The following is a 12,363-nucleotide window of genomic DNA, read 5'->3' on the forward strand; positions in this document are numbered from 1 at the left end:
GGGGTTGGGGGATGGGGTTTGAAGCAGTGCCCGGGGTTGGGGGATGGGGTTTGAAGCAGTGCCCGGGGTTGGGGGATGGGGTTTGAAGCAGTGCCCGGGGAAGAGAGCCGGAAGTGTCAGCCAGCTGGGGGAAGAGTTGGGAGCCTGGGGCACTCGCCTCTGTCTCTAGGCTCCTTGTGCAGGCTCAGAGCAACAGGATGCTTTGTGGGGAGGGATTTCCTGAGCCTCTTCTGAGTTTCCGTGTCTGCCGGGAAGTGCAGCAGTGGTGGTGCTTCAGGGGATGTGTAGAGAGGGGGAGGGGCGGCATGGGGCCTCGGGCCTGGCTGGGGCAGGTGTAGGGAGTTTTAAGCTCTCCCTCTACTCTCTGAAGGAGAGAGAACTTGAGTCTCTGGAATAAAATGACAGTAGACAGATGTCGGGAGTAGAGGCCTCCAAATTTATTGTGTGCAAACGGGAGCCTGACGCAGGAAGGGACAGGTGATGGCAGTTTTCACAGCCTCAGGCAGGGGCCTGGGGGGGTGGCCTCTGGGTAGAAGGTGTCTTGTCACGCAGATGCAGTCTCAAGGAATCTCCTGCCCCTCTCCGCAGAACTGCTGGGGCCCCTGGCGTCTCTGGCTGGCCTCTCCTCTCTGCCTACGCACCTCGTCCCGTCCCGGATCTGCAGGCAGGAGCTCACGGTGTGCTGAGACCGCCGGCTCTGGCCACTGCTCCTGCAGTTGTGGGTCCCGGGCCTCAGACAGGGCGGTGGGTGGGGCAGGCCCTTGGGAGTCTTGCCGTGGAGAGAGGCGGTGGCCATGAGCTGTCTGCACCCTCGGCCTGCACACAGTAGGAGCCCTGGAGGCCGAGTGCCCAGCCCGAGTCCCGGCCTTGACCCGGCTTAGCTGAGCCCCCCCCCCCGCCCTGGTTTGATGCCGCCCCCACAGAGGCTGCTCTGAGGGCAGAGGGCAGCGCCAAGCACGGGGGCTTCACCGGTGGCCCCGTGAGCTGTGAGAGCTGTTCATGTCTTGATCCTCACCTGTGGGGGGGACGAGGAGGCCACCGCCTTGCTCTGGGCACGCCTCCAACGCCTTACCTGTCTGGAGGCCCCCTCCTCCCCTCGGCCAGGGAAGTGACCCATGACTCTTCCCAGGGACAGTCTCAGACTGGGGGCGGGGTGTGGGCTGCAGGGGGTGGGCAGGCAGGTGAGGGAGGAGCTTGGGATGGAGAAGTGACAGGGCTACTGGCTGCAGGGAATGTGCTGGGTTTCCATTGACCAGGGGACCTTCTGGGCCACTGCAATTTCACTTTCCTAGAAAGTGAAACCAAAATGGAGCCTGGTCACATGACAGCAGGCAAGGTATATAAGGGGCCGCCTCAGACTCCTGCTCTTGCTTCCAGACCTGCAGCTGGGCAGACGCGGCCTCCAGCAGCCCCCGCCGGAGGCATGGAGTGTCCTTCGTGCCAGCATGTCTGCAAAGAGGAAGCCCCCAAGTTCTGCAGCCAGTGCGGACACAGACTGCCTCCTCCTGTGGCCCCCGTGGCAGGTGAGGCCCCGGGGAAGATGGGGACCCAGTGGGGACCCCCGGTGGTGGGCAGCCAGCCTGTCCTGCCGCCTTTCCAGGAAACGGGAGCCGTGGCCAGCAGGCAGCCCAGGCAGGGCAGGGTCCGAGGTGGCTAAGACTCCCCCGAGAAGCACTTTCCTTAGAAGAACAGTTTTATTGGGTCCTTTGCTGGAGGAGCCTGTGACTTTTTAAACTTTCAGTTTTGTTTCCTAGAAACAGGGCTCTGCTTGCCCTCGGGAAGGAGGAGTGTCCGGCTGAGCTGAGGGGTCTTAGAGGGTCCAGCGGGTGCCATGGGGAGTCGGAGGTGTTCGCGGGGTGTGTTTGGGAGGGACAGGGAGGGAGGCCCGTGGAGAGACGGGCAGAGCAGGGTGTCAGGTGCGCCCACCTGCTGACCGGCCGGGTCCGTCCTCAGTTTCGTTGGCTTCCGTGGCCTCAGACTGTGGTTCCCCTCTGGGCTGTTCCCCCTGCCTCTCTCAGTGGCTCATCCACTTCTGTGGTTTTAACTGCCACCCACGCACTGGCAGCCCCGTTCATCCTTCCACCCTGAACCTGGCGCCTGAACACCGCCGCCACGCCGTGGCCTGGGCGCTGGGTGAACCTTCAGCCCTTCCAGGTGCGGAGCCTGCTCCCCTCTGGCCGGCTGGTCCTTCCCGCTGCCCCCGCCCAGCCCCAGCACTGTCCCCGGCCCTCTCCTTCCTTCACAGCCCACATCTGCCGTCCTCGGGGGTGGTGGCAGTGGCCCCTGCTGGCCCCCGATTTCCTTCCTGCCCTGCCTCTGACACTCGCACAGCAGAGTCAAACCACGAACCCTCCCCGACCCCTCCGCTACCAGTTCAACTCGGAGCGCAGGCTGGAGTCCGTACAGGGGCCCACAGGGGCCTCCTAGACGCTGCCCACCGGTCCTGCTGCCCTGCTCCCCGCGGCCCCAGAGCCCACCGGGCTCCCTGCCCTTCCTGGACACGCTCGGTGTGCTGCGACCGCACAGCCGCCGCTTTCCTCCCTCGGCCTCTGCCCAGCTGGCCCCTCTGGGGAGGCCGCTCTGACCGCCCATCGGAAGCTTCCGCCGGCCCCTCCCCAGACGCCAGGTGCGCCCCACCGGCTCTTCTCCTCTCAGAGCCCTCGGGCCACACCAGCGTGGCTTTCTAGGGGACTTCTGCTCCTCCGTGCACTGCTTTGTCCCAGGGTCCTCGCGCGGTGCCTGGCGCACAGCAGGTGCCCGGCGTTTACTTGCTGCGTGCACCAAAGCAGGTTCACGGGACCCCGTGTAGTTTGTAAACACGTGCTGCGCGGGCGTGTGAGGTGCACGCGTGTCTGCGGCAGAGCTGCCTGCTGCTGGCAGACACTGGCTCTGGGGGCGGCAGGAGAGGGGCGCAGGCAGGCCCGGCCCTAGGAGCCGGCAGGGCGGGAGTCTGTGGGGCCAGTGGAGGCCACCGTGCTGTCTGCCCGGAGGCGCCTGGCTGCCTGGTCCTGGGCGTATCTTAGGTGTCAGTGTGCCTGGATTAAGGGGTTCCTAGAGAACTGGTAACGCATAATTTTAGGATGTGTCAGTGAGCGTGTTTCCAGAGATTATTGAGTGAGCCTAAGGGGACTAGGTGGGGAAGATCTGCCCTCAACATGGGCAGACACTATCCAGCATCATTTTTGCTAATTTTGGTAGAGACGGGCTCTGGCTCTTGCTCAGGCTGGTCTCAAACTCCTGAGCTCAAGTGATCCTCCCTCCTGCCTCTGCCTCCCAAGTAGCTGGCACTACAGGTGTGCACCACCAGGCCTTACTCATTTTTTCTTTTTGTAGAGGTGAGGTCTTACTCTTGCTTAGTGTGGTCTTGAACTCCTGCCCTCAAGTGATCCTCCCACCTTGGCTTCTCAGAGTGCTAGGATTAGAGGTGTGAGCCATAGCACGTTGCCAGATTTTTGTACAATAATTTTATATCCTGTAACTTTATTGAATTTATCTGTTCTGAGATTTTTGTGGAATATTTATATTTTTCTCTATATAAAGGTCATGCTTTTTGCAAACAGGGACAATTTGACTTTCTCCTTTCCAATTTGGATACCTTTTATTTGTTTCTCTTGCCTAATTTCTCTGGCTAGGACGTCCACTACTATGTGCATTAAAGGGATGAGAGAGGACATCCTTGTCTTGTTCTGGTTTTTCATGGAAAACCTTTCAGCTTTTCCATGTTCAGTAAGATGATAGTTGTGGGTTTATACATAGAGGCTTTATTACATTCAAGTACTTTCTCTCTATACCTAATTAATTGAGAGTTTTTACCATGAAGTGCGGTTCAATATTATCAAAGGCTTTTTCTACATCTATTGAGATGCTCTATGGTTTTTGTGTTTCACTCTACTGATGTGATGTATGACATTTACTGATTTCCATATGTCGAACCATCCTTGCATTCCTGGGATAAACCACACTGGATTGTGCTGTATTATCTTTCTTCTGTGCTGTTGGATTGGGTTTGCTTGTCTTTTGTTGAGGATTTCTGCATCTGTGTTCATCAGGGATACTGACCTGTTGTTTTCTTTTTTTGTTTTGTCCTTGCCTAGTTTTTGTATCAGGGTTATGCTGGGCTGGTAGAATGAGTTGAGAATTCCTTCCACTTCAATTTTTTTGAATTGTTTGAGAAAAATTTATATTAATTCTTCTTTAAAGTTTTGGTCAAATGCAAAACCATCCAGTCCTGGACTTTTCTTTGTTGGAAGACTTTTTATTACTGACTCAATCTCATCACTTGTTATTGGTCAGTACCAGCTACTTCTTGGTTCAGTCTTGGTAAGTTGTATGTGTCCAGGAATTCATCTGTTTCCTCTGGATTTTTTAATTTATTGGTATATAGTTGTTTGTAGTAGTCTTTAATGATCCTCTGTATTTCTGTGGTATCCATTTCTGATTCTGTTTGAGTCTTCTCTCTTTGTTTCTTAGTCTAGCTGATGATTTATTGATTTAATTTATCTTTGCAAAAAAAAAAAACCTAACTTACTGTTTTGTTGTTCTTTTGCATTGTTTTTTAGTCTTAATTTTGTTTATTTCTGCTCTGACCTTTATTACTTCTTTTCTCCTACTAAATTTGGGTTTGGTTTGTTCTTGCTTTTCTAGTTCCTTAAGGTGCATTGTTACATTGTTTATTTGAAATCTTTCTAGTTTTTTGAGGTGGGTATTTATTGCTATAACTTGCCTGTTAATACTGTTTTTTCTGTATCCCATAAGTTTTGGTATGTTGTATTTCTATTTTAATTTGTTGGAAGGAATTTAAAAATTTTGTTTGTAAGTTCTTCCTTCACCCATTGGTTGTTCAGGAGCATGTTGTTTAATTAACATATATTTGTATAGTTTCAAAAGTTCTTCTTGTTATTGATGTCTAGATTTATTCCATTGTGGTTAGATAAGATGCTTGATATGATTTCAATTAAAAAAATTTTTTTTGAGACTTGTTTTGTATGGCCAATCCCAGAGAATGTTCCATGTGCTGATTAAAAAATTATATTCTGCAGCTGTTGGGTGTAATGTTGTGTTACGTCCATTTGGTCTATGGTGCAGTTTCAATCTGGTATTGCTCTGTTGATTTTTTTTGTCTAGATGATCTACCCAATGCTGAGAGAGGGGTGTTAAAGTCCCCAACTATTATTATACTGAGATCTAGCTCTCCCTTTAGAGCTAATTTATTTGCTTTATATATCTGAGTGCTCTTCTGTTTAGTGCATATATATTTACAATTGTTATATTTTCTTCCTGAATTGATCCCTTTATTATTATGTAATGTCCTTGTCTCTTTTTACAGTTTTTAACTTGAAGTTTCTTTTGCTTATATATTTATAGCTACTCCTACTCACTTTTGGTTTGCATTTGCATGGAATATCTTTTTCCATCCCTTCACTTTCAGTCTGTGTGTGTCTTTCCAGGTAAGGTGAGTTTCTTGTAGGTAGCATGTAATTGGGTCTTATCTTTTAATCCATTCAGCCAGTCTATGTCTTTTAAATGGGGGGGAGTTTAATGCATTTACATTGAAGGTTATGGCCGATAGGTGAGGCCTGTCATTTTATTGGTTGTTTCCTGGTTTATTTTTTTGTATATTTTTGTTCCTTACTTGCTCTCTTATTATTTATTTTTATAATTGTGTGGTTTTCATAGTGTTAAGATTTGATTTCCTTCTCATTCTCTTTTGTGTATTGGCTCTACCAGTGTGTTTTATAGATTTGCATGTTTTCAAGATGGCATTTATCATCTTTCTACTTCCAGATATAAGCCTTCCTTAAGAATTTCTTGTAAGCCTGGTCTAGTGGTGATAAAGAGGCAGAAAGGGATGGCTATTTGGGAGTATCTGTAGGCAGGGTGAGGGGTTATGTCAGGGACTCCAGTAAGCCAGCCCTAGACCCTTCTGCTCTTCTTGCCAATGGGCCCATCCCTGAGTCAGTCACTGGGGCCAGGGGAAGTACCAGGTTCTGACTGGGTTAGACTGATCAGGGCTGTCCCTCAGCTGGGTGTGGTGGGAGGCAGCAAGCTCTGAATCTCCAGTTGATATGAAATATCTGCTGCCCAGAGAAGTGACTCTGGCTGTGTGTTAAAATATTCTCCAGCTTCTAACTTTTGCCTGTAATGTTTTTTGTGTGTGTATGTAAGTAGAAGTTTAGAGGATTAGTTTTCAATTTTGAGTCTTGTTTATAAACTTTATTAATTCCTGAGCACTCATATGTCCAGGCACTTGGGACTCAAAGGGGAATAAGGACAGCATGTTCCAAAACTTTCACAGGAGGAAAAGGGCAGTGATGAAACTGGGTGATAGGAGAGGGAGGATGGCAGGGATTTGGGGAGCAAGTATGCAGGGCAGGGGACTAGCCAGGGCAGGCATAGGGTTATGGAGAGGAGTCTCTGCAGGTGAGGCTGAGAGAAGTTTCTATATGGAAAATCAGACTTGAAATGGTACTGCCAGGAGTATGTGTCAGAGTGGTGAGTCATTGAGACCCAGAGTTTGGAAACTGGGAGCCCTTGGAGGGTGTCTGAGTCAGTTTTGTGTTGCTATAAAATACCTGAGACTGGAGAATTTGTAAGGAGGTCTATTTAGCTCGGTTCTGCAGGGTGAGCAGTTCAAGTGCATGGCCCCGGCTCCTGGGAAGAGCTTCTGTGCAGCCTCATGACATGGCAGAGAAGGTCAGAGGGGAAGTGGACACGTGGAAAGAGGAAAACCTGAGCGGTGTCCTGGCTTTATAATCCCCGTTCTCAAGGGAACTAACCCAGGCTACGGGGGTCTGCCCCAGGCCCCACCTCCCAACACTGCCACTTTGGAGCTCAGATTTCAGCATGAGCTTTGGTGGGAACAGACAGGCTATGTCTAACGCATAGCAAGGGTGAGGTTGGGGGGCTCCTGGATCAGGTGGTCAGTGCTGTTGGGTGTCGGCCCTGAACGTGCGTGATTCTGGAGGCAGACTCCTGGGCAGACGGTGCTGGACAGAGAAGTGTCTGGAGAGCCCTGGGTTGCCGCTGGGAGAGGCGCCCGCTCCGGAGACAATGGTAGGAGCTTTTTTGGTAGAGGAGGACAGCGTGGCCGGCTCCCTTTGAGAGCCGTGGAGTCTGAGGTGCCACCGACGTCCCTGGACAGCGTCCAGGTGAATATGCTGATGTGGACGTTGTCGGGGAGGGGCTGGACATTCGGCCTGCCCCCTGCCTCTGTCTGATTTGCCCTCGTTGTGGGAGGCTGGGGTGCCTGGCCCCTTTCTGCCCACCTGAAGAAGAAACCAGGCCCTGCTCAGGTCAGGGGGCACAGGAAGGACCTCGGAGGGAGGACCGGGCTCGCCCCTCACACGCGCGTGGGGAGGCCCGTTCCCTGTGCTGCTCCCTGGCCGAGGCCTGACCCTTCCTTTGTCTGCTTGCAGATCCCGGGCGCAGTGATGCTGCAGCGGCCCCGGAGGGCGGCTTGGAGTGTGGGGAGGAGGCGAAGGAGGAAGGGAGCCCTTGCCTGACCCCAGGCTCAGGTGATTGTCCAGAAAGCCCAGACGACCCCTGTTCTGAAGCCCCTTGGATTGTCCAGCAGGTGAGTGTGCTGCCCCACCTCCCCATTCCCTGTTCTCGCTCTGCACGGAGCTGCCGTCTGGTGCAGTTTCATCTGTGGCTGAGCAAGGTGGGCGCTGCGTCTCCCTTGCTGGCCCCTGTGTCCCCACGGTGTCCTCTCCAGGGCAGCCTTGCTGCACAGCTGGCCCCCGAAATGCCACTGCTGAACCTTGCCCTCTGGCCAGAGCAGAGCGGCCCCTTCTGCGCCTGACGAGTCCGTCACCAGAGTCTCTGGGTTCCAGGCCTCTGGAGTCCCCGCCTTCCCCGTCCCTGCACAGGCCCCGACACTGTGCGTTTCCCGGAAGCCGTGGCTGGGGGCGGGGCTGAGCTTCAGTCACACATGTGTCCCCCCGTTCTCTGGGTGTGTTCCCGTCCAGGGTGCAAGCCCAGAGGTGCCCCACAGCTCTCTCTGGGTGCTCGGGACACGAGCTGGCTGGTGGGATGCTCTTCCTGGGGGGGCGGCTGAGCCCTCTTCTGTCTCCCTCCGGCCTCCGACAGCCCCATAGACGAGTCAGACCCCTAGAGGATGCGTCCCCAGGGCGGGAACTGGTGGGAGCAATAGGGAGGCCTTCCAGGGTGCATCCTAGACGTGTTCAGGGAGCGTGATGAGAAGAGAAGGGCTGCGGTGCCCACGCTCAGCCCTGTGCGGACCCGGCTGGCTGTGTCTGGCTCTCCGGTGTCCTGCTGGGCACTGGACAGTGGAAGTTTCCTTTCCTTCCGGGTGGGGGCTGGCATTCCATCTGTTGCTCCTTGTGGGTGGTGCCCCATGGCGGGACTGGGGTAGCCGTGATGCCGCGGGCAGTGCTGTCCGTGGGGTGCGCGTGTGCGCTTGAGTCGTTGCCTTGGAGAGTCATCCCTTCCAGAGCGGGGATGGCCAGCCCCGAGCCTGGACCACCTGGGGTAAAGTTTGGGTAAAGCCCTTCTTACCCCTAACTGGGAGATCGGGTGACGCTGCAGTGCCTGGGGACGGGGGCGTGGTAAAGCAGATGTGGCGGTTGAGGCATTAAGCGTGGCTGTCTAAGCGTGGCTGTCTGAACCACGACTCAGCAGGGGGGAAACGAGCGTATTCCCAACTCGCGCACGCCGGCATGCGCAGGGGTCCTGGGTGTCCGTGCGCGCTGGTTGCAGGACCCCTGGGGCACCAGAATCCGAGGGCGCCGCAGTCCCTGGCGTGAAACGGCGCAGCAAAAGGGTCAGGGTGTGTGCATGACCTGCGCCCTCCTCCCTCGGACTTGACACGTCTCTGATTGCTTATCGTGCCTGATGCGGTGTACGTGCCGTGGAGGTAGCTGTTATACTGCGTTTTCGAAATTTATATTATTTTTTCCCAAATATGTTTGATCTGTGGTTGGTCGGATCTGCAGGTGTGGAGTGCCGACCGGTACCAGATTGGTTATAGATTTCAGTGTAAAACAGCCGCCGTAGAGTTCCAGAAAATATACATAAACATTCATAAAATTACGGAAAATGTCTAAGCCTCACGAAAAGAACCTTATTCGTATTACTGTGCCCATGTAGACTGGCAAGCCCAGAAACTGGCAAGCTCAGAACTGGATGATCCAAGGCCAGGAAAGGTTCACACACATGTGGAAGGTCATGGCCGCAGGGCTCTACCGACGCCTGCTGAGAAATAGCGCCGACCACATGCTCACAGAGCGATGGGCGGAGGTCGAAGACAGCAGTTCAGAAACGCAGAGACTCTTGGGCAGCCAGTGTGGGGACATGCTCTACCCGACACTGGAGGAGAGCGCCTGCCGACCGCCCTGGGAGGCGTGGTTTTATCCATCAGACGGTGGAGTTCTGTGTGTACGAAGGGGGTTGGGGCTGGTGGGTGCTGCCCTAGGTGTGCGGTGGAGGGTGGCTTGGCCTGGGGTCCTCACGGGGGGCTGCCAGCCTGGCTGTCTGGGACAGTCCCCTGCGTGGTGGGTGGGGTGGGTACAGCCAGGCCCCACAGCCCAGCATGCCCCTTCTGGGGCCATCCATCCCTGGGCCAAACGACTGCAGACGGCTCCTCTCCTAGAAGGCAGGCCTGATCCAGGTACCCTGGGGAGGGCTGCTGGCGACTGTCCCTGAGATCCAACCTCTCCTGCTGCCTCAAGGAGAAGAGGGGTGGGGACTGCTTCCATGCCAGAGGGTCGGACCTTGGATGAGGTTGGGGACAGGCGCTCTTGGTGGCCGTGGTCAGTGGGCCAAAGGCACGGAAGGTCCCGAGCAGGGAAGGGACATGGCCACTCTGGCTGCTGTGAGAAGCGTCCGCTGTCGGGGCCAACGTGGAAGCTGGCCATGATGGTCAGGGCTGCGTACTCGTTCCAGGAGGCCGAGACCAAGGACGAGGCGGCCGTTGCTGGGGAGAACGCTGCTGAGAAGGAGCGCGGGCAGGGGGGAGGCCCGAAGGAGCCAGAAGGGAACAGCAGAGGCTGTGCCGCGGCTGCGAAGAGCGAGAAGGAGCAGAGCCACCAGAGCCCCGTCCCGCAGGAAGTCACGGCCAGGTTGGGTGTGGCCCCTGGCGGGGGAGGTGGCAGCCTGAGGAGCCAGTGCCCTCTGGTCGGGGGGCTTAGCTCCGTGGGAAAGGGGACTGCTCAGGAGGTGGGCGGGGAGGGGCACCTGTCCCAACTGCTGTCTGCCCACAGTCCCTGGAGTCCTAGAGCCTTAGGGAGCTGGGGGGGCTGTCACCACCCAGACCCTGACTGGTGCCTTCCTCGCTGCCCCCAGCACTCCAGAGGGGGGCAGGGTCGGCCACTGTGTGCCGCCTTCCTCTTCCTCCGTTTCAGAGGGACAGGAGAGAGGACCCACGCGGTGGGCAGGGTGGGATGTGCACTGGATTCTAGGATGCGTGTGCACTCGGATGGGTGGGCGGATTCTGCTACGACCAGATTCCTCCTTGGCTTCCCGCAGCCCGCCGAGCCCCGGAGAAGGCGTCACGGTGTACTTCCACGCCATCCTCTCCAAACACTTTGATTTCAACCCCGACCGCCATACGTTGTTTGTCCGCGGGGGAGGGGAGCTTGGGCAGCCGCAATGGAGCAGGCGCGTCTGCGAGCTGCACTGCACCAGGTGAGCCCCCCGCGGGGAAGACGAAATCTCCCTGGCCATGCCTTTCGGTGACACGTTTCGTCGTGGCCCTTTTTAAACCGTGTCTTGTTCTAGAAGCCTCCTGGTGGTCAGCATCGGTTTGCACCTTTGGGTCTGCACTGCATGCTGTGTTTGAGGACTGCGATTTCCGGCGTAGGATTTTGGGGTAACTGGCTGAACCCCGTTCTTCACAGGCACCTGCCCGAGGAGGGCTGGCTGGTCGAGGGCAGCGCCGTCATTTCCAGGCGGCACCTGGACACACCCATCCCTTACAAGTACGTCGTTGGGCACGACAAGGGCTCTGGGGAGTACGAGTTCATCTACAAGGTCCCACAGAGGCAGGGCGAGCACGTCAACCGCTGCCTGTGCATAAAATCTTCACTCCTGGGCGCAGGAGGTAAGCGCGCAGCTGCGTGGGTGCCAGGGCTGCGGGACGGCCTCACTCTGCAGAGCGCGGACTCGCCCGGTCCGTGCAGGTCCTCTCCGCCCCTCGGCGTTCCATGACGGTTGGGTCGTGTCTCTGGTCAGTCAGAGACACGTTGGCTCTCCCTTTAGCGCAGCGTGACACACCGCTTACTTGCAAGAGGAAACAGGGAAGGATTTTTGATTACGAGAGAGGGGAGAAAATGCAGCTGGCGGTAGGGCTGGGTACAGGAAGGGCTGGGTGCGGGTTCGGGGCAGCAGGGGCGTGAGCAGGTCACAGGCATTCCAAAGCCGCATCCCAGGCTCCTGCCGCCTGTCGCCCTGCGCACCTTTTGCTCACCCGTCCACCTGCTGGTGCCCACTTGGGGGCTTCTCCTCCTGGCGGGGAGCACTGGAGCAGCGCCCTCTGCGGTCCTCACACCTCACTCCTGTCCTCCCTCCAGTGCTCCGCCTGCACACTCTGCTTGTCTTGCTCGACCCCGACTCCCAGCCCTGCCCCGCGCAGAGGCCTGGGGACACTCAGGGATCCCTCGCCTGTTCCCGCCCCGCGGCAACCTTCATTGACCTTCGTTGCCTGGTGTGCAGTGTCTTGTAAACAGATGTCTTGTTTGTTTTGTTCGGTTGTTTAGGGCAGACACAGAAGAGTGTAAATCTAGTCCCTATTATTCTACGTTGGACAAAGACAGAGTCCCAGTAACTCTTTACAATATACCTTTCTCTTTTCTTGCGAGTGTGGTTTCGACCCCTAGACAGTGCACTCTGAGAAGTTAAGCTTTGAGAAAATAGGCATTCGTCTGATGACCCCATAAATAAACATGGAATTCCTAATATGATAAACGCCACCTGGATGCCCCAGTGAAAGGGACACGTGGTGGGGATTTGGCCTGGAGGTCAGGAGAAGCTCGCCAGGAGGTGAGGACTGCGCCACAGCTACAGTCACGAGTCTGGCAGGGCGGGGCGGGCGGGCCTGCCGGGGAACCCGCCCTGGGGTGCAGCCGGCCAGGAGACCTTGGGAGGCCGTGCAGACGCTGGGCACGCTGACTGACTTTCACCTGTGTGTGTTCATGTGGCCTCTGGCCATCTCTCCGTCCTCTTTTGCTGTCCAATTATTTTACATTTGACCTCATCTGGTACCGCAGGACCACACGCATGCCCTGGGCACCTGGTCCTAAGCGCAGCCGTGAATTCAGGCCCCGCCCTGTGCCGGGTACCCCGCCAAGGGCCGACAGCACTGGCACCAACTGAGGAACCTAGCAGGGTGGTGCCCCATTGCTAGTG

General features: G+C 55.8%; 1 protein-coding gene across 1 annotated transcript in view; it reads left to right on the forward strand.

Moving 5' to 3' along the window:
- Nucleotides 1–429: 429 nt before the first annotated feature.
- The window catches only part of LOC109729477 (E3 ubiquitin-protein ligase RNF213-like), a 103,804-nt gene continuing 91,870 nt past the window's right edge, over nucleotides 430–12,363 (forward strand). Inside the window, exons 1-7 of the mRNA XM_075994002.1 lie at nucleotides 430–477; nucleotides 1,378–1,523; nucleotides 7,416–7,573; nucleotides 9,109–9,396; nucleotides 9,904–10,079; nucleotides 10,486–10,644; nucleotides 10,857–11,059. Coding sequence (XP_075850117.1) covers nucleotides 1,424–1,523; nucleotides 7,416–7,573; nucleotides 9,109–9,396; nucleotides 9,904–10,079; nucleotides 10,486–10,644; nucleotides 10,857–11,059 — 1,084 coding nt within the window. The 5' untranslated portion in view covers nucleotides 430–477; nucleotides 1,378–1,423. The remainder of the gene's footprint in view (nucleotides 478–1,377; nucleotides 1,524–7,415; nucleotides 7,574–9,108; nucleotides 9,397–9,903; nucleotides 10,080–10,485; nucleotides 10,645–10,856; nucleotides 11,060–12,363) is intronic.

Source organism: Microcebus murinus, chromosome 18 (genome assembly GCF_040939455.1).
Source record: "Microcebus murinus isolate Inina chromosome 18, M.murinus_Inina_mat1.0, whole genome shotgun sequence".
In the NCBI taxonomy this organism is placed as follows: domain Eukaryota; kingdom Metazoa; phylum Chordata; class Mammalia; order Primates; family Cheirogaleidae; genus Microcebus; species Microcebus murinus.